The 20,713-nt window shown below is 40.1% G+C and overlaps 1 protein-coding gene across 1 annotated transcript in view; it reads right to left on the bottom strand.

The window, feature by feature from the left end:
- Positions 1–20,713, bottom strand: part of ass1 (argininosuccinate synthase 1) — a 52,460-nt gene that overhangs the window by 30,541 nt on the left and 1,206 nt on the right. The window contains exons 3-8 of the mRNA XM_076283264.1: positions 17,013–17,081; positions 10,113–10,301; positions 5,611–5,667; positions 5,445–5,519; positions 4,361–4,431; positions 4,066–4,096 (exon numbers count right to left, since the gene is read on the bottom strand). Of these exons, the coding sequence (XP_076139379.1) occupies positions 4,066–4,096; positions 4,361–4,431; positions 5,445–5,519; positions 5,611–5,667; positions 10,113–10,301; positions 17,013–17,081 (492 nt within the window). The remainder of the gene's footprint in view (positions 1–4,065; positions 4,097–4,360; positions 4,432–5,444; positions 5,520–5,610; positions 5,668–10,112; positions 10,302–17,012; positions 17,082–20,713) is intronic.

Raw genomic sequence — 20,713 nt, 5'->3', positions numbered from 1 at the left:
TGTAAAATTCCATGACTTTTCCCTGACAATAAACAAACAAAACGTCCATGGCCTACTATATGAATGATACAATATACCAACCAAAGATTTCAGAGCAGCCACAGAGCGTTCCAGAATCTTTTACTTTTTTTGAGTATAAGATGAATAAATGGGCATTGAATAAATAAAGTTGGGCTAACCACAACTACTCAAACAAGCAGTAAAGCTAATAACCAAATATACACCAATTCTGTGTGGAAATATATCTGTATTAATGTATTTTGGCAAGTCAATTTTAAACTGTTTCAACAAAATTCCCTGATATTCCATGACTTTGACCCAAGAATGTTCAAATTCCCTGACATTCCATGTCTGGAATAGACTTTCTAAAATTCCTTGATATTTCAGAAATTCCATGACCCGTGGGAACCCTGTGAATATCATTTTGTCTTCAGTCCCTGTATCTAAGAACCTCTTCATGATCTGGCTACTCCTATAACGGTAGAACAACAAGTGCACTCACAAGTGTTCTTATAACACCTTCAGTCAACGCCACCAGTAGCATACTCCACTGGTGAAATCAGATCATGATGGACAAGGAGCCCTGCATTGTTAGGAACATATGCCCCAAAACACACCAGCGACTTGTGTACAATCTGAGCACAGAGAGTGGGGATTTGTGTGACTGGTGGGCCGCGTTGACTGTAAACACACCCTCCTGGCTTGTAAGGTAACCCGAGTCCAAAATGCATAACACCATGACAACCCTCTCCACACCACTTCCCTGCAGGCTAACCCGAGCCATTTGCCTAATGACACAATTATAGACTTAATGACACAGATTCGGTGAAGCCATTACTTAAGGGTGACATACCTGAGATGACCTGGCAAATGACTAGCTTTTCAGAAGCTCTGAAGTGTAACGGCAAATTCTGTGTGCACAGTGGACATACTGTAGGACTGTGAGTGTGTGAAGAATCCGCACACTGTTGCATGCAGTACAAGTTTCGCCCCGCATCCCTTTTCAGGTGTTCAAAGCTAGAGCAGGTAGACATGGAGGGAGGTACAAATAGTTTATGAAATAGAAGCTGTGTGTGTGTGTGTGTGTGTGTTTGGCTCACATGTGTACCCTACTCCCGTTTGTTGGATGCGTGTTCTACTTTGCACTGAATGTGTGTGAATGCCTTTTCCCCTACGTCAGACACGAAGCACATTATCGTTCAGTTTCTTCAGGTGACATGCAGTGAAGCTTAACAACTCTCTGTCAGTTTTAGTTGCTGCACTGCTTGTCTTTAACTACTTTTACAGGCCTATTGTGGCCATGCTGAATATTAATGCACAGGGTTTTTGTTACTGGGTATATTAAACTGTGTTGAATTATAAGTAGGGTGCAAGAACAATGCTATTATGATGTATTAGGTTGAGCCTATTTCTTCAAGCAGTGGGAACCAAAGGGCTGATACAGTGGATTCTTCTCTCTCTCTCTCTCTCACACACACACACACTTACACACTCATGTGTAAAGTGAAAGAAAGAAATGGATACAGAGGAACGAGAGGGAGTAGAAAGAGATGGATACAGAAGGGTGAATTAAAAAGAAAGAAGCCTCCCTCCAGCCCTCCCTCCTTCGCCTCAACATGCCATTTCTTTCTTTCTTTTAGTTTTTTTTTTCCTCTCAGAAGGGTCCTGTCGGTCCCGATGCCGTCGCCTTTGTAGTTTACTGTTACTGGTGACATCTTGGTGTCACGGTGTCACACTGAAATGGGTCCCCTCCCACGTTGTGGGGCCTGCGGCAGCGACGGAAAGTGGGTTGGGGAGGAGGGAGGGGGGTTAACAATGGCCCTTGAGGAACCAGGGAGAGCCCAGGAGGGCCCAGCTGGGTCACCCCACCCCAGCTCACCCCTACCCCTCTCCCAACCCTTACCCTCTCGCTCCCATGAAATTGGAAATTACCTCGGCCCACTCTCACGACAAGTCAGTCAGTGTCTGTGTGGGAGTCCCTCGCCATTGCGCCTTCCATACTCGCAACCCGCAAGGAGAGGCGGTTGAAAGAGAGAGATAGAGTGGGACACAGAGAGAGAGAGAGGGAAAGAGAGAGAGACAAAGAGAGAGAGAGTGAGAAAAAATGAAAGGATGTGCTTTAAAAGTCGGTGACCTGCCATATGTGCTTGACCCTTGACTTTTTCTAGTTGGGCGTCTCTCTCTGTGTGGTTTTGCCGACCGGACTTCTGGGAGGCAGAGTCGGCGGAGTTAAAACCACAACTGAGGCCATCGCTATCCATCAGTCTTAGCAAACAGTCACATAAACATCACGCTTGCTCTTTGATCATGATGGATAGGAACATATGCTGTGGTGGCCATGCAAATTACCCAAAGAAACTCCAAAATACTCAAAGGGGCCTAATTTAATAGTGCGACAAGCTATGTTATGTCTGAACAGGCAGGAATACCAACATTTTCTAATTTCATTGACACAACGGAGGGCCCAATCAAGCCTTATTAGGTTGAGTAATTAGTGGATGTGTTAACGATGTTATTCTTTATCTGTCAATCACAATGATTTGACCACACCTTATCAAAGGTTGTATCAGCGATGGTGGGGTAACGTAACTTCTGTTGATGTTCAAACAAAACAGAGAGCTAGCTCGCTTCTCCCTCCCCCTCTCTCCCGTGCAATTGAAACTCTCCTGAACGCACATCTCGTCGGTTATTGGTTGGAACACTTTATTTTGCTTTTGAGTGGTTGGCAACACTTGTTGTTAGCAATTGTTTTTGTGTGCAGATCTCAGAGCCTAGGCTGCCTACAGAGATGCGTTTTTTTGATGGCCTGCTTATGGGGAGGGCAGCTAGCGGATCATTAGGAAAGATTAGATGAATGTGATCATTTATGTTTGGCCCTTTTTTTGCTATCGCTGATACAACCTTTAACGTTCACACAGAGCTCAGTAATTGTTCAACAATGGAGTCAATTTCCAGTCGTAAATGGTGCGGTTTACATCAGAGGAAACAGACGTTCTTGTGCGGGAGGACTGCCTGTCATGAAATCATTCAAGAGTTTCACAAAAATGGTGTTGCTTTGGCCCCAGCCGTGGCGCAACTGGCTGGGGCACCTGCACCGTACGCCGGCGACCCGGGTTCGATTCCCGCCCCGTGGTCTTTTCCGGATCCCACCCCGACTCTCTCTCCCACTTACTTCCTGTTGCATTAAAGGCATAAAAGCCCAAAAAAATATACTTAAAAAAAAAATTAAAAAAAATGGTGTTGCTTTGTAGATAGTCGATTATACATAGACCTCCCACGCCAATCTCATGTGTTGATCCACCCATGTTTGCGCTCAGGATTTTGATCATATAATATCAAGTACTACAAGACTTTGTGTAGCTGAACTGTTTATTCCTTACACTTCCATGAGGTTTTATTGGCAACACTGAACTACATATCATATTTTTAGGTTCCAGGTTGCCTCAACACAACACCGAACCATTCCTACAATAAGAGGAAGTGCTCCATACCAAGAGAGGAATACAATTCTGAAATACTGAAATACACTACATATATTCATAACAAAGGTCCACTGTGTAACATTTTCAGTTGTTTGTTAACAAAATAAACATTTCCCATTCACAAATTTGGCCTTATTCATGTTTAATTAACACCACCACCAATTCAAAGCATACCTATTGGCTTAGAAATCCTTAAATTTACATATTAGCTGGGGTCGAATCTCCATGTACGTGCGCCATTTTAAAACAACAATGGCCAGCAAGGAACATATGTGTGATAGTTGATTAAACATTTGCACTTTGGTAACATTAGCTTGGATTCATCTGCAGAATTGCTAGCTGATGTGAGCAATGACATATAATACCAAAATAGCTTCGACCTAGCATTATTATTTACTGCCTTGCACTTCACTGCGCCTTTAATGCCTACTAATTGACAAACTAATTGACAAACTAAATGACAATGCAATCAATTACACATCAATATAAAGGTCAATAAATGTTAGTAATAGCCATGATATGGAATATTTATTAATGACATGACACAAAGACCTATCAACGAAGATGAGGAAAAACAGGTTACCTTTGGGTTCTCCAGGATACCGGACTCGTAGCTGTTCAGACAGATACAATTCAATATTATCAAAATTGAGTAACTCAACAAATTATCACCTTACAGAGAGATAAGACATGTGTAATACATGTTGTAACACCTTCAAAAAAGCCTTAATGCATTATACAACACACTTTGGCCATTTACTACCATTTAATTAATTTGCAAAAACATTTTTACCTGTGTGAAACACACAGTAGGCAAATGCTTTGAAAATGCATTCACTCACTCACTCACTCATTAAGTCAAAATCATCATGGTTCACCTGATGTGCATGAGGTTAGCGTCCATGCTCCATGGCGCCTTTGGAGTGACAGGCACTGGGATGCCATGTTTCTGTGGGAGAGAAGGAACTCTCAGTCACACCACTACAAGATGACACAAACAGCCCTGGCAAAAATCTGGCTCTTCTCTTAGAGGAAATGGTCAAGGAGAATCTTTCTTTTTATCTTACAGTTGGACATCTCATACTGGTGTTGTGATCATTTTTGCAATCACTGTAATCAAGCACTGTAATACAATAACACACTGCGTGTAACAGATTTAAGTCATGCAAAATGTGCTGCATGATGTCTGTAAGTCAGCAGTCAACATCTAGTGTTAAAGCCATATAGATTTGGTGACACACACACACACACACACACGTTTGCCCATGCAAAAGGAAACCGAATCTGGAGCAGTTCATGGTGCCAGAGTATTTAATATTTTCTCCGTTCACCAGACTAAAAGTAATGCTAGGCTATGCATCACACTGTTAGTCGGTGCATTCCAAACTTACAGAAACTTACTTGCGTTTCATGAGGCACGGCTGTGTGCAATACTAACGGCACACAGATAAACTGAATTTCCACTGACAATCAGCCGCATAAAATGCCTTTGATTAAATCTAAAATCAGTTATGTTTCAAAAGGTCTAAGCTAAACACATAAAGAAAGACTCAGACGACAAAATTAGTCACCATAGTTACTGCTATTTAACTAATCCCTGTGGGCTTAAAAGACAAGGATACTTTACTATAATGGCATCTTGCCATTTCTTATAATAGTTCTCACAAGAACCAACAGCTCCCTCTAGAGGAATATCTTTAACATTCCATCCCTATTTCATCCAGCTATCAAGTACTTACTCATCAGCATTTGATTAGCACTAACCTGGACATATCTAGACCGTTTGACTGAATTTTATCATTTTAGAAACAATTCATAATTTGTCAGAAACAATTTAACAGTTTAGAAATGTTAAAAACAGAATTGCTGTCAACAAAAAGGAAAAAAAAAAAACTAAAAGCATAACCAGACAGCAACCAGGGAGAAGCAAATGTTTGACGGCCAAAAGCCTCTGGTTTCTACCTCAGCATATTCCATCAGGTCCTTCCTACCCTTGAAACGGGTGTAGAATTCTGGGATCCTCCAGGGAGCAATGATCTGAGGGCAGTTCAGAAGAAACTGGCTGTGATGGCGAACTACTAAACGAACATTATCAGAAAGACACCAGAAACCATGGAAGAGCACTTACTTTAACGTCAGGGTAGAGAGCGTAGCAGGTCAGCTCAAAGCGAATTTGGTCATTTCCCTTTAAAGAGAAAGTAATATATTGGTCATTCGCAATTAAATATTTACTCAACTAACCCAGCCATCACCATTACTAAAATAATAACATTAATGCCTCAATAATCAGACAGCGCTGCGTAAAGTCCTTTACAAAGTGATCTATGCTGTGCTGCCACTGACACACATGGAAGGGAAGGTATAGGCTAAGAGGGATTTGTGTTGGAATCGCTCTCTTCCAGTTCCAACACAAATAGTGAGGAGACCTTACAAAAGTCTTGTGAGTGTGTGTGTGTGTGTGTGAGTGTGAGAAAGAGAGAGAGAGAGAGAGAGAGAGAGAGAGAGAGAGAGAGAGAGAGAAAATGGGGATTTGTGATATATGTGCTTAATGAAGTAGAGGTGCACAGGGTAAATGCAGTAAGTGTGTACAAAGTAGAAGATACTACAGGTTACTGGACCTTAAAGAGAGTATGCACCAACTTTTTGAAACATAGGCAACTTGTAGTCAGATTACCGCAAACCAGAGCCGGACCCGTGAGTACCCGTTACTTCTTCTAAAAAAAAAAAAAGGAAAAAAGAAAAATCTCGGAAACCCTCAATTTGTTGTTTCCCTCTCAAACGTGATTGGATTGTGCAGGCACCACTGATTGGGACAGCCTGTCAGCAATCACCTTCAGCTTTCTGCCAAAGTCAACTCCATGGTCAGATTTAGATAAGAGACAAAACCATGGACGAAACAATGAAGACGCAGCAGGTCCATCCCGGGAATGTGCCAACCGCCTCACCAGACTATTTCAATTTTCTGAACAAGTTAATGATAGTGTTCGCTTCAAGTGTTTCAATTACAAAATAGTATTTTGTATTTGAAATACGTATTTTAAATACATGTATTAGAAATACTGCACATCCCTGGCAACATGGTAAAAAGATGAAAATGACTTGATTTTACTTTCAATTCCTTTTACATTCTCCAAGGTATTAACATTAACATTTTTCATAACTCCATGTAGGACGTTTCTGTACATAAATGTAAGCACTGTGGCAGTAGTAATGCAATATTTAGAAAATGTACTCTTGAACTCTTGATACTCAAGTACTTTTAAAAACAAGTACTTCAGTACTGTTACTTAAGTAGACATCTGACTGTTGTACTTTTACTTGTACTTGAGTAAAATTTAGCAAAGGGTATTTGTACTTTTACTCAAGTAATGAAGCGGTGTACTCTGTCCGCCTCTGCCGCAAACCTTTGCCCCTATAATTGTCATTAAAGAAAGCGAAAAAGTTATGTGAGCCAACGTGCACAGGTGGACAACAAATTTACCCGATTACAGTTTTTCTCAGTCGCTTTGGTGCATTTCTCAAATCATAATTAACATATGCACAACAGATTTCTCCAAACAATTAGTGCAAACTGCACCCCATAGTGGATTACCTGCAAAAGCATGTATCTTGCTCAAAATGCTTTGTTTATGTGTCAAAAGCAAGCATTAATACCAAAGATCCTTGATTACTAGCCTCTCGCTCCGCTTTAACCCTCTGTTAATACCAATGGAACGGTCTGTGCAATCAGAATGGCAAGTCATGATGCCATTGTTTATGTCAAGATACTCAAATGGTTTTGTCTTGTTGTCAATATGGCAGTTTACTCTTTAAGTATTTTCTAACAATCAATGTGCAAGGCATTACTATTTTTCTATTTACTATTTTTATGTGGCATAGCTATTTTAAAACTATAATGTTACATATTGTGTGTGAAGAGGGTTGATTGAATGAGAGTGAATATGTTTCAAAGTTTTTACTGCTGACAGACATTGTGACTGTATAAAGAAAACAAAGACTTTTACAGCATTGTACAAATGAAAAATATGACTATGAATATACAGTAAAACACCCCTTGGTCAGCCCCTTGAGCTGTGCACCACTGAACATATTTCTATACATCCTGAAATTCCTGTCTGTCAGGTCACATATAAGTATATGCTAAACAGACTATGACAGTAGTTTCACATTCGCATGTAATAACACAAGCGATGAAATAAGGCCAATTTGTTTTATGGGGTAGGACTATTCAACAGCGAGCCAGTATATTGCATTTTGACCAACATGACATTACCCATTGAAAATGTAACAAAACAGCAGACCTTTGTACAAAATCAGTTGCATGGATGTAAGAAACTGCTTTGATGATGTGCACAAGTGATAGGATGATATGGAGTTTGAACAAACAGTTTTGAGAACTACCATTCTGATCTGAGAAATGCGCCAAAGCAACTTAGAAATACTGTAATTTCTGGGGCTTTCCATTTGACTCGTAAATCATCGAACGCCCACCCATACAACATGTAGAATGAGTTGCTAACGAACGCTGGGGTTTGTAGTCTTTTTGGGAAGAACATTGATGCCACCAGTATAGTAGCTGTCTCGTTAGTGCTGGACATTGGTCTAGAACACAAGAACCACAAGAACACGTCCCTCATTCTCCCTTCTTGGGTATAGTCAATGTGAATTACTAATAAAAACTTGTTTTAGTAACTCAATTTCGCCTATTTCAATTTCAACAAGTGCTGTCATGTTTCTCTCGAGCCACGAGGGGCATTAGCAGGAGGCTAGTCATGGTTATTGTTTTGTGCTACATGTAGCCTCTAGCTAACCGGCTGGAAAACAAATTGTTACATTGTATTGCACACGCAGCAAGACCGTGCAATGCATGAATTGGTGACCGGATTGAAGCAGCAATGTAATCTAGTGTGTACGAGCATTGCATCGACATTAAAATACATTAAAATAAAAAACAACAAAGCACAAATGCAAAGAAAGTACATGTCAGCCATGTTTGTCGTAAGGTCTTACGGCCACCTCGGGGTACCCTCAAGAACTCTGAGGTAAAGGGGGCGTGCCTGCGTGAAATGCCGCAAGAAAGCTCGGAAATTTACAATTTCCAACTCGGGCGGGTGATTTACGAGTCAAATGGAAAGCCCCATTACATCATTCAGGGCATCTGTCTTTAAATAGTAACGTGTCTCCCCCTATTGGCCATATTGAAAACTGCATCTGCATTCCTTCAGAGGGTGCTCCTAACAGAAGTGGCACATGTGCATTCTTTGAAGGAACTCTAGAGCGTATTGCCAAATGAGTCACCTAGACATTTAAACGTATACAACTGAGCCACTGGGAGCCATCTGAGAAGACTAAACAAGGAGTCTCACGGCTTCCTGGATCAGCAGAAATAGGTCGGGAAGTTTGGAAGTCTAAAGGTTTTGGCAAGCTTTGGCGCAGTCTTTATGCACTCCATATACAATGTGCACCCCTGGCATACTCATTTTTTTTCAACATGTCTCAGCAAACAAAGCAAACACATGCATGCCTGCAACTAACCTTGCTCTTGGCGTGTGCATTTATTTTTCCAGAGGTTATAAGAGCAAAGTCCAAATTGTCTCCTTAATTGACTTGTGGTCATAGTTTGAATATGCTCATGATTGAAGCAGTTTTATTGATGTAAGAGCACAAGACTTGTAAATCTTGGCGCTTATTGCCATTTATTAAACACAGCAAGCACACCGATAAGCGCTAGGAATGGGTACTTTAGGTAGAGCAAGGCACCCAACCCCTCACTGCTCCCCGAGCGCCGCTGTTGATGCAGGCAGCTCACTGCGCCGGGATTAGTGTGTGCTTCACCTCACTGTGTGTACACTGTGTGCTGTGTGTGTTTCACTAATTCACGGATTGGGATAAATGCAGAGACCAAATTTCCCCTCACGGGATCAAAAGAGTATATATACTTATACTTATACTTATAGACTAACTGGTTGAGTTACATAGATGTTTCTAAATAGGCTACTTAAAAGACAGTGTAGACTCTCAGACGTTCAATCAATGGTTCAGGGATTAAGCATCTTATATTTTCGCACAACCTTCCAACTACTCCACACGGAACAAAATATAGCTTATTGCTGACTGTAGAATGTTTTGTCACCGACAATACTCGGTGACCTCAAAAAACAGATTTATGTGAAAAATCGCTTTTCCTTTATGGTCAACTTGTAAAGCAATCTGCTCTTACCATAATAAAAATACAAACCTCTCCTAAATAACTAAGGGCCCTAAATTGAATGATGGACAAAGAGTTTAACCAAAGCTAAAATAATAACAAGGCAAACTCAATTTGATAATTTAACACCATGCGCAACACCTTAATCACGAACACTGATGAGTCAACGTAGGGACGCTGCTGGGAGGGGGAAAGTTAGGACGATTCTAAGGGCCCAGCACTGACAGGGGGCCCCTAGAGAGCCACCCCCCACCCCCATAAATACTATATATTATCTGGTGCCCCAGAATTATTGTCTGTCATAGGGCCCAAATTATCTAGCAGCACCCCAGAGTCAACGTAATATTCCTACCTGTGCCACAAGATAAATCTATTATAAAGATAATTTGTCAGACTTTGCCCTAAATGTGCACTGCGCATACCTTCCCTGTGGCCCCATGGGAGACGTACTGCGCCCCCTCCTGGCGAGCTATCTGCACCTGCCTGCGGGCGATGCAGGGCCGCGCCACCGAGGTGCCCAGCAGGTAGCGGTCCTCGTAAATGGCGTTGGCTTGGACTGATGGCCAGATGAACTCCTCCACAAACTCAGCTCGCACATCCTCAATGAACACCTGTGATGAGTCAATGAAAGAAATAGTCACATGCTGGGGACAAGGAGTCACTGAATTAAAGTTTCTTAAATCATTTTTATTCTTTTTAATTATTTTATTCTATGAACTTTAAATTGTATATACTCACTTTTATATATTTTTTTTATCTTTTCTTCATCTTTATCTGTTTTTTGTATTTTTTTATGAAATATGCTTTTTGGCTTGTATTCTGTGTTCCCTAAGTATGGATCAAGGCCTGTGCCCCCAGCATGCGACCCATATTAGTAATGGCTTTCCAAGAATGTGACTTGCTACATGATCTACCACAGCTCTGCCTAGAACAACTTACGATCAACAGGATCTTAGCATGCATACAAATGTTGAGTCACTCTGAAAATCCATGGAAATGTACATATTTTAACTCAAATGTTGTATTTGTATGAGTATTTGGCACCCCCGAGTGCAACTTCTACTGGTGTTTTACACTAAATGTGCTACTGTGCTTTCTCCATTCAATATCTGTTGTTTCTGGTACATGATATTATACAGAGATGGGCAAAAATACATCAAAATATACTTTAAAATAAAAGATCAAATACTCTTATTTTAAGTTTATCAAAATGAACAACAAAATACAGCAGCCACATGATATATCAAAATAAATACTGTACAAATACTGTATTTTTGTATTTCTGTGAGTATTTTTGTACTCACACAGAATGTGACCAGACGTCCTGATTTAACCGGGACAGTCCCGATTTTGTAGTAGCCTAAAGCGTCCGGCGCATGATTTTGATAATGTGTGTGTGCGCGCGTGTGTTAGTCAATCGTAACAGTCTGCATATTAATCTTTGCAGTCAACCTTACAGTGTATCTCTGTAAACATTACTGCAATGCCTCGCAATATATGCCTCATTTTAACGGTTAGGACAATGCAGAAGAGAAAGTCATCATTCTATGGTTGACCTATGACCTATGGCTGTGAGTTTTGTTTTCAAATGTTTTCATGCATGTCTGGATAATGGGTGAGGGATGTTTAGGAGACAGACTATCGTAAATCCTCAAATTATGGCTGGGGTATTTTATTTACTTAGGCTGCGCAAAGCACAGCACCTTTATTTGGAGCAGGCTTGTATTCGAGGCAGGCCTTTATTTGTTAAGTGGTGTGTTTTATTGTGAGACAAACATTTTGTTTGGAGCGGCATACCGTTAGGCTATCAAAAGCAGAAGATGTTCAGTTTGGTTTGGGATTTAATTTACGTTTGGACTGTTTGATTATTATGACCGCTGCGCAGCGAAGCGTCGGTCATATAGGTTTAGTCAGATTTTTTTTTCTTTTTCGCATGCCCAAATTTCCGTCAATGATTCCCGGGACACTGAAAGACCGGGGTACACGAAACTTGGTGGGCATGTAACCCCACATGGATAGCATGGAACCATTGTTTTTCGTTTTAATCTGTAGCCCCCCCGCTGGACTGCACCCCCCGAAAGGAGGGTAGGGCAGACACAGTTTTCTGTGAATATCTCGAAAACCGTGGGGTTTAGGAGGACCATTTTTTTTTGTATGTTGATCTCAAGGGGCCATGTCAACCCATTCCATAACCACTCATTTCATGTATAGCGCCACCTAGTTAAACACAAAAAAGTAAAAATGAGGTGTTGTAATTGCAGGTATCTGTGACCTAACAGTCAAAACTGCACGAAATTGGAAGTGTAGGATCATTATGACACCCTCTGTATGCACGCCAAGTTTTGTGGAATTCCGTTCATGGGGGGCCACATAATAAATTAATTTATGTTACTATACACCAACTGGCCTGTACTGTAGGTGGCCGGAGACAGTTTTCTGTGAATATCTCGAGAACCGTAGGGCCTAGGAGGTCCACCTTTTTTTTGTATGTTGGTCTTAAGGGGGCATGTCAACCCATCCTATTACCACTTATTTCATGTATAGTGCCACCTAGTTAAAAATTAAAAAGCAAAACATTTGGTGTTTTCATCACAATATCTCTGGCTGACATGGTCAAAACTGCACGAAATTGAAAGTGTAGGATCATTATGACACCCTCCAAATGCATGCCAAGTTTTGTGAACTTTCGTTCATGGGGGGCCTTACAATAAAATAATTTATGTGTACATTTAGTGACCGTACACCAACTTGGAAACCTTATTGTGTATAGCCAAATATGTAGGTCTACAATAGCCTAAATTGAGTTATTTTTTTAATTATGCATGATTTAGTTTTATAAAATTCGTAGGCTGGAATGCCTCACAGCAACATTGTGTTTAAATGTAGGCTACTGCTTCAGCCTCTGGCAAGCTCAGAAGGGGGCGGCAAGCGACTGAGCGACGTGTTGGAGACCCATGGTGTAGGACAACAACTTTTCATTAGCAACAATATTAAACCAACCAACAATATAAAATATTAAGAAAAGCTCTTTTAGGAGTTAAATCGAAACAATGTAGGAAATTATTACTGGCCTTTATTTGTACGAATCTGAGGCCCGGCTATAAATAGAATCCCAGCCATAATTTGAGGATTTAGGTATGCCCATGTGTTTCAGGCATAGTGCAAGCACTAATATCTGACTGAAAGTGTGCAGAACTAGTGCATTTACATTATATTTAATACATTTTCCCGAGGCTGACATCCCCAAACCCACCGAAAAAATGTCTTACTTGTCGCAAGCCAAGCTAACGATCTCATTCCACAAGCCTACTGTAGAGCGCTCTCACACAGCTGTAGATGGTAATGTTTCATGTAGGGTTCATGTCAGTTAATATGAATAAACATTTAAAAACATGTTCAATTATATATATTTTCATATATAAGTCGCGCCTGACTATAAAGCCAAACTATGAAAAAAGTGTGACTTATAGTCCAGGAAATACGGTACTCTCACTCACAAAGTCATAACTGAACTTGTCAAGTGGTACAAAATAACCTATTGAGAGCCACAGAATGTGGGCTTAATCCAAGGCAGTTATTTTACCTTAAAATAATGGCTTCAAACTCATGCTACGCTGAAATTAATACAGAGAATTAAGGGCAGGGTTTCATTTGTCCGGTAATTGCCGGACATTGGCCAGAAAAAAAAAGAAATGTCCGACAAAATTAAATCTCTCCGGTCAAATTGTCCGATTGAAATTGGTTAATAATCACGTCCCCCCTAACACGATCTGAATTTGAGAATAGGCCTATACTAAAGCAAGAATACGTCCTTTGGCTATGTTTTAAAGGAACAGGCTCTACCATTTGAGAGTTATTAAACAACACGCATGTTGCATTTCAAATAGAAAGTGCACACTTAAAACGTCTGTTAAACAACAAACAAATGAGTGATTAACGGTTTAAATATGGCCAGGACCACGCAGACTAGCCTTAAAAGTTTTTTAGAGGCCAGACGCGATTGATGATGATAAATTGGTAATGCCTGAAGCCTCAGATGTCCGGTCAGCTCCACCTCCACCAGAGAAAAAGCAGAAGTGTCGGGCGTATCTGTCGGAATCAGTGACGTTGGAAGTGGAGTTGCAGGGGGTGCGGCCGTACCAGACATTGGTCATTCTCCATGTAGACAGACCCATGGCTACACTGGACACTGCATGCTTTCTCTGTCTATGATCTGCAGGGTTAGGGCCTCCTCGACGAGGAGATTGCTGGTCCGCAGAACCGCGGACCAAAAAGAAAAATAAACTAAACGTTTTCCAGAATAGGAGATATTTCTTAATTTAGTGTTTACTTTATCAAATAAAGAGGCATAGCATTAGAGGGTAGCGCTCATTCAATGTGTGTGCGCATCTGAGCAAAATTGTTGAGCCAATGGAGATACCGTGGGTAGCAGCAACAAACAATGTATTTAAAACAATGAACGAAGTGGATTCTTGCTGTCCATGAAAACAGCATAGAGAGTAGAGACTGGCTATATCTTTATAATGACACTAGTTAAGCATGTTTAATTTAGGCTAATGAACATGTTGCATTCTATACAGCCTGATTATGTAATTCTTTAAGCTACATAGCCTGTCTCCAGTTTTCCTCAACTTGACTAATTAAGCGATAATAGGATATTTGACCGGCATATCATCAAAATGTCCGGAAAACGAAACCTCTCAACATTTTTTTCAAGCGGAAACTCTGATTAAAACCGCATAGTGTTCAGTGTCCCGCCGTCAGGACAGTAACACCCCTCCCCCACCAACATTCTAAATCAATTGTATGCACCATATTGCTATGTAGCATAGTAATGTTAAACACCATTTGAAAGCTTTGACTCTTGGGAATCCAAAAATGACAACTTTTTTCATGTACAATCTGTATAGTAGGGGTGGGCGATATGGACAAAAAATAATATCTCGATATTTTTTGTGATTTTGACGATAATGATAATTAGTCGATATCCTTTAAAATATTTCGCTTTACAGCTCATTATTTATAAGTAGCATCAATACAATACCAATAACCTAACCTGTGACTTTTTAACCAAATCAACCAATGCATTGTCACACATTCTAATTCTGCCCCCACTAGAGTGTGTGGCAATGACATGAGAAAGTCTGAAGTTCCTTTCAAAAACCTTTACTTAGGACAGAGTGCATCTCAGTTATTTCCTTCGATGTTTTGTTTAAGAGCAATCATGTAGGTTAGCATTCCAAGTTACAGAATAGAAACTAATGCGTTAGCTTATGGCTAATGTATATGAGAAATCCCATAGAGATGCTAATGGTTAGCATAATCGATAAACGTAGATATTTAGACCAAACTTCAGTCCATTTACAAAGTAGTCTAGCTGCACAAAATAAACATTAGGCGTGCATGTGACAACGTGGACCCACTAGCGATCATGTGACACATGCTCTGCATTAGCCAGGGGCTTCTCTCATACACCTCCTGGATTTAGTGAATGTATGAGGTTTCAATGCCTGATTTCGGATGTTATTTTCCCATAAGTAATTTAAATACTCGATAATGTAAATTTGCACATCGTTAAAACAACAATCACGATATTATCGCAGACGATATATATCGCCCACCCCTACTGTATAGTGCTTTACATTCTCAGATTAATCTTATTATGTCTCAATTAAATTTGATCCAAAATGCCCCCCTCCCCCCCCCCCTCCGCTTCTGGTGCTACCCTGACCTCTGGCTGCAGTATAGCTGCAGCACAATAAGTAGATGCAACATATTGGGTACTGAAATATTCACAAGAACCCATAGAAATTGAATCTTCATGTTGTATTATCCAATATTAGTTGTACAGATGTATAGTCTATCTTATACACACACAAAGTAAATGCAAAAATAGAGACTTTTTTTGTAATTATTCATTTTGTGTAGTCAGTCTATATCAGAACACCTGACATACAATCTAAATAGTCCACAAGAAACCTCAAAGTGTTACCTTTAATTTGGGACCAGGATTATGCTTTACACAAAGGGGTTCATGTGCAGTAAGCATTTGATTGCCAGTATGCATTTTGGATAACCAAAAGTCCTATGGGGAGTTTCCATAGGCATTTTACAAAACGCATGAGCATACCTTGGTAAATAATGGTCTAAAGCACTCGTATTTTCATTCTATATTGATTGATTGTTTCTAAGTGATATCAAGTGACCTAGAGGGCTGAAATGTGGTCAGTTCAGAGATGTAATCCGGCAGAAAGAAAAAACTATATTCTAGCCTCTGTAACTGTTATTTTGACTGTTTCCTATGAAAACTACAGGTTCTCAGCTTTCTACAGAGGTCCAACATTTGATGGTAGGCCCCAAAAGAGGTGGGAACAATGCCCTTGTAAATAGGCACAGTGCAATTTAAAAAAAAAAAAAAATTTTAGGAATGTTGCAGGGCAACCACATAACCTGTTTTATGTGTTCTATGTGTTCTGATTAGATGATCATTTTAATTTGCCTCCTGATGCTTACAGCTCTAAAGAAAAAAAAAAAGGCCCGATATCAAAGAGACCTTGCCAGAACAATAATACTCAGGAATATTGCCCAACAACATTGCTCAGAAAGGTGTATCATCAGTTTTGGAGGAGACATAGACATCACAGTCCAAGGTGTTCCAACGTTCACAGTCCAAGGTGTTCCAACGTTCTACCAAAAACAGTCAAACTTATAGGTGTGGGTGAGCCACACCTATAACCATGTGGTTGATTGAGTGGGTTGGTGTGAGAGCGGTAGTGTATTGTGTGTGTGAGCAACCTACATGTTACTCTGTGAGCAACTTACTGTTAATCTTGCACTGGATCATCTTCCTGAATCTCAATATTCTGATCACATCAAGTCTGGGCAAATTACTAGGTGAGCATCAGTCAGAGGCTACATTCATTGTTTTGCACTTTTATGATGTCATCACATCAAAGATATTGATTTTACCAAAAATATTTGGCAGTATTCTGAAACTACAAAAATACAAAGCCATTTTCTACAACTCAATTAAACATATTACAATTATATTTTAAATACATATTTTAAATACATGTATCATAAATACTGCCCTTCCCTGGTATTATATTCCTATAGTGGGTCTCTTCCAGGGGAACACACAACCAATATCATAACCCCAACCTCCCAACAAACAAAAATGCATTGATTTTCAGGGTACCCTATTCACGGGGAATGTTAACATTCAAATTCATATCCCGACCTTTTAAGATTTTTTTTTTTATGGTGGGGGTTCACAGTCTGCTGTGGCCTTTTCCCTCTTCTTAAGAACACGTGGCACTCACCTTTTTTGCCCCTAGACTCTCAGCTTTCTTCTGTGCAGCCTCAAAGTCCTCGTCCTGCCCAATGTTGGCCTGTTGCATGGAATAAGCACAGCAATGATTAGCTCGTTGCTGGAGAGGCACTTACTGTTTAGACCAATGCAGAGATGCTTTTTTTCTTTGATGATTACATAACAAAGCAGTCATAACAACCTAATGCATACCAAGAGCTTGTTGTCCACTATTTATTGATTTAAGTTGATTTGTCCCAAGGGATATGAAGCACAGCCCTCTTTCCAGTTCCACAGACAAGCCTTAATAAGATTATTACAAATAACCTCTGCATCTCAATGGCAAAACAAAACCCACAAACGGGTTAAAACTAGTTATTAATATGATCTGTGAATTATCCAGAGAGGATAATCAAATCAAATGAGATTTGGATCCTGTTTAATTTGGTTCCAGTTCAATGGACCGCATGTCTGGCGGGAAGAAAGGAGCCCTACACAGGAGGTCAAGGGAAAGGCTGGCAGTCTGGACTCGTTACGTAACCTCTGCTGACTGACTCACTCCCATTGAAATTCAGAGAGCGTCCAATGGTCCTTGCCTAGCAGACCTGATTGAGCAGTTAGCTAGCCACATTTTTTAGCATTAACCAAATACTCTTCGAACTGTTACTCATTATCGCATTATCTAAATCAAAATAAATATTCCTGTCAGTACTTTGGAATAATATGAAGCCATAGCTGAAGCCAACTGAAAATACACTACTGGGTGATTCTGTGTCAAATCAGACAGAGTCCAAGAAAATGTCTGCCAAACTGTCTAAGATTTTCCTCAAAGTTTGTCTACATAATGTATAGGTCCCAAAACATCTGTAACATGTTTTTGTTCAATTCCAATCTTTTTGATTGGTTTTAGTTTATACTCTCAAAAATGCCTTATCTTGAGTCATGTTTAGGTGCTAATATCTAAAAAAATAGCATTCCTTGTTTGCCCAAATGTTGTAGGATGGATGGCAAATAAGTTCTCAGTATGACTAGGCCATTAAAAGTTTGTACTGCATGCACAAAAAAAGTAATACTGAGGGTACTATGAACTACTATAGCTGCTTTCAGACATAGGTGTAAGTCTGGATGTTCTGCGGATATCAAGCGGTTGGGCCGTAGATCTGAACAACATAACTGAACATTAGCCGGCTTACACTATCTTACACTACTCCCCTCCTAGTATTTCCGACGGACATTATGTAAATGAGCTCATGTCTGAATAAAGCGAAGAACATGCGGAGATTCTGTTCATGTGCGTGTTCAACCACGTTCAACCACGCAGAGATTCTGTTCATGTGCGTTGGTGTCGTTCATTGACAAACGTTGCAATTGCCTGATGATGGTCATCTGACCGAAACTTAGGCTACAATAAAGTTAAAATAAAGGTACAATTGCAAATGAAGATAGTGTGCGGGAGCTTTCTACTTATTTGGATATCAGTGACAGTAAGTATCTTTTGTAGAGGTTCACAAAGTTGTACGCACTGGAGGGTCATGTGAAATGTAGAGACCATTGTCAAATCCAGCAAACATAGTCCACTATTGTAAACTTTCAAAAGCAACCATGCTCATAAAATACAGTTCTCACTGAATACATGGAGTATAATCTTTCCCATGTAGGATGCAATCAGAAAACCCTCACAGGCAGCACCACTGAGCCGAATACAAACTCATAAATGGTCAGTTGTCCTTGCTGACCATTTATGAGAAGCAGGTCATCCAGAAGGCAAGGTCTATATTGGACTGTAAAAATCATCCCCTTCACTGTTCATTTGAAGCTCTTCCCTCAGGCCGGAGATTAAGAGTACAAAAGAGTCCACTAAAGGTCAAATAGTACAAAAAACTCTTTTATTCCTAGCAGTGTTTCCCATACATTGACTTATTTGTGGCGGCCCACCACAATATCAACACTGGCCAGTGGCCACCACACAATGATTTTCCAGGTTGTACTAAATTGTGCTTGAATCTGGTTAGCATCATAACCCACGCTGTGCTAATTTGTTAAAAACTGTTGCATTCAGGTTAATTCTGCAAACCAACCACCACAAATGGAATTCAATGCTCTGGGAAACACTGCCTAGTGCAATACACCTGCTAAATATGCACAATTTTGCTTTATTGCACATAAACTATTCTGATGATCATTTGTCAGAAACATAGATTGATAAGACAGCTTCCTAACTTTCTTAACTTATATATTAACCTGTGTCTTTTTTCCCCATCTTGTGTCTTTGTGTATCTTGTGCTATTTATGTGTACCTGACTGCGAGACAAGTTTCTCTTTGGGACAATAAAGTTAACTGAACTGAACTGAAACTAAAAATAAACGTTATGATCTTAATACACAAGCTGTCTTATGTCTTCAGTAAAGCATTCATTATGCCTTCTAGTAGCAAACTGGTTAAAGTAGGTGAATTAATACAACATATTACATAAAGTGCATGTTTTGGCTCCATGGGATGTTATGATGTACACAACAACATGTAATAACATGCTAATAATTCTGACTCAACATTCCAGATTCCTCAAAGCTACTGATATTCCTATCGTAGCATTCCAGAGATATTACTTCCCTTTTGTTTTCCCTGGGGCCCAACACTCCATCAGGTTTTTCATTGTGATCTCCCACAACTGTGCTCAATATAATCCTCAGTCACAACTCAATTTGAGGCCTGACATGCCACTGGGATTAATGCAATACAAATCTTTCAAGAGGGAGAAAGGAACCTCTCTCATTGTGCCTTTTATCGCTCTCTTTATCCAATCACAAAGTAGTATACCGTCACATCCCCACATGGGCTCCACTTGAATGTAAATATGATCAAGCATTGGCATGGTCATGGCAACCATTCTAAACCCGTTGATATTACACAAAAATATCACCTTGATCAAATTACTGAAAAATAAAAATGACAAAAGAATCATTTTACAGACTCCAGGAAGAGCAAAAGTAGAGTAAAAATATGCTTTCAAGCACTTTAGACTATAGTTTAGGGGGGGGGGGGGGGACTAAGGTAAGGTAACAATAATTAACCTATATGAAAATGGTTACACCCAAAACTGGCAGTAGGTTGCATTTTGATGCCAATCCTACCCCACCCCCTTTTCATTTGCCATACTATGTTCAGAGCAGACAGAGGGGGTAAAGTGCACTGCAAGCAGATTCCACCACCAAGCCAAACTCAGGTCAGGGGTTCGTCAAGCCCAGCACAAGCAGTTAATCTCCCCCTTTCCACGTCCGCCTGACCACACAATACCCACCTGTCACCTTCACTACATGTCATGAAGTTGCCTAACCTTTCTGCTTCAGTGGAAGACATAAAAGTTGTAGCCTCTGATAATGTTTATTTCAGCTACATTTGTTTGTGCCAATTAAGCATGGTATGTATCAATCATATCACTTTTGACATTGAAGGCTAAGCTATTGATGGAAAACGTGTGTGTGGAAAAAATGCAACTCTAACACTGAAAGCTGTGAGTCAGAAAATGTAAGGTCTGAGAACTACAGTACAGTACAATGGGTCCAGATTCCAGATGATGTATGGCTACCCGAGTCTAAATTTAATTTCTTGTGACACTGAAGAGAAACGTGTGGCATTAAAAGGAAGAATCCTGAGCTTTTCTTTATAGTATAATTTCTATATACTAGCACTTTTAAAAAAACAAACTGCCATTG

The sequence above is a fragment of the Alosa pseudoharengus genome, unplaced genomic scaffold (assembly GCF_046254945.1).
Source record: "Alosa pseudoharengus isolate Yale_2024_CS ecotype anadromous, Long Island Sound unplaced genomic scaffold, YU_APseudo_1.1 YU_APseudo_1.1_scf_14, whole genome shotgun sequence".
NCBI lineage: Eukaryota > Metazoa > Chordata > Actinopteri > Clupeiformes > Clupeidae > Alosa > Alosa pseudoharengus.
Note: the sequence above shows the minus strand (reverse complement) of the source record. Positions and strands in the feature narration are given on the sequence as shown.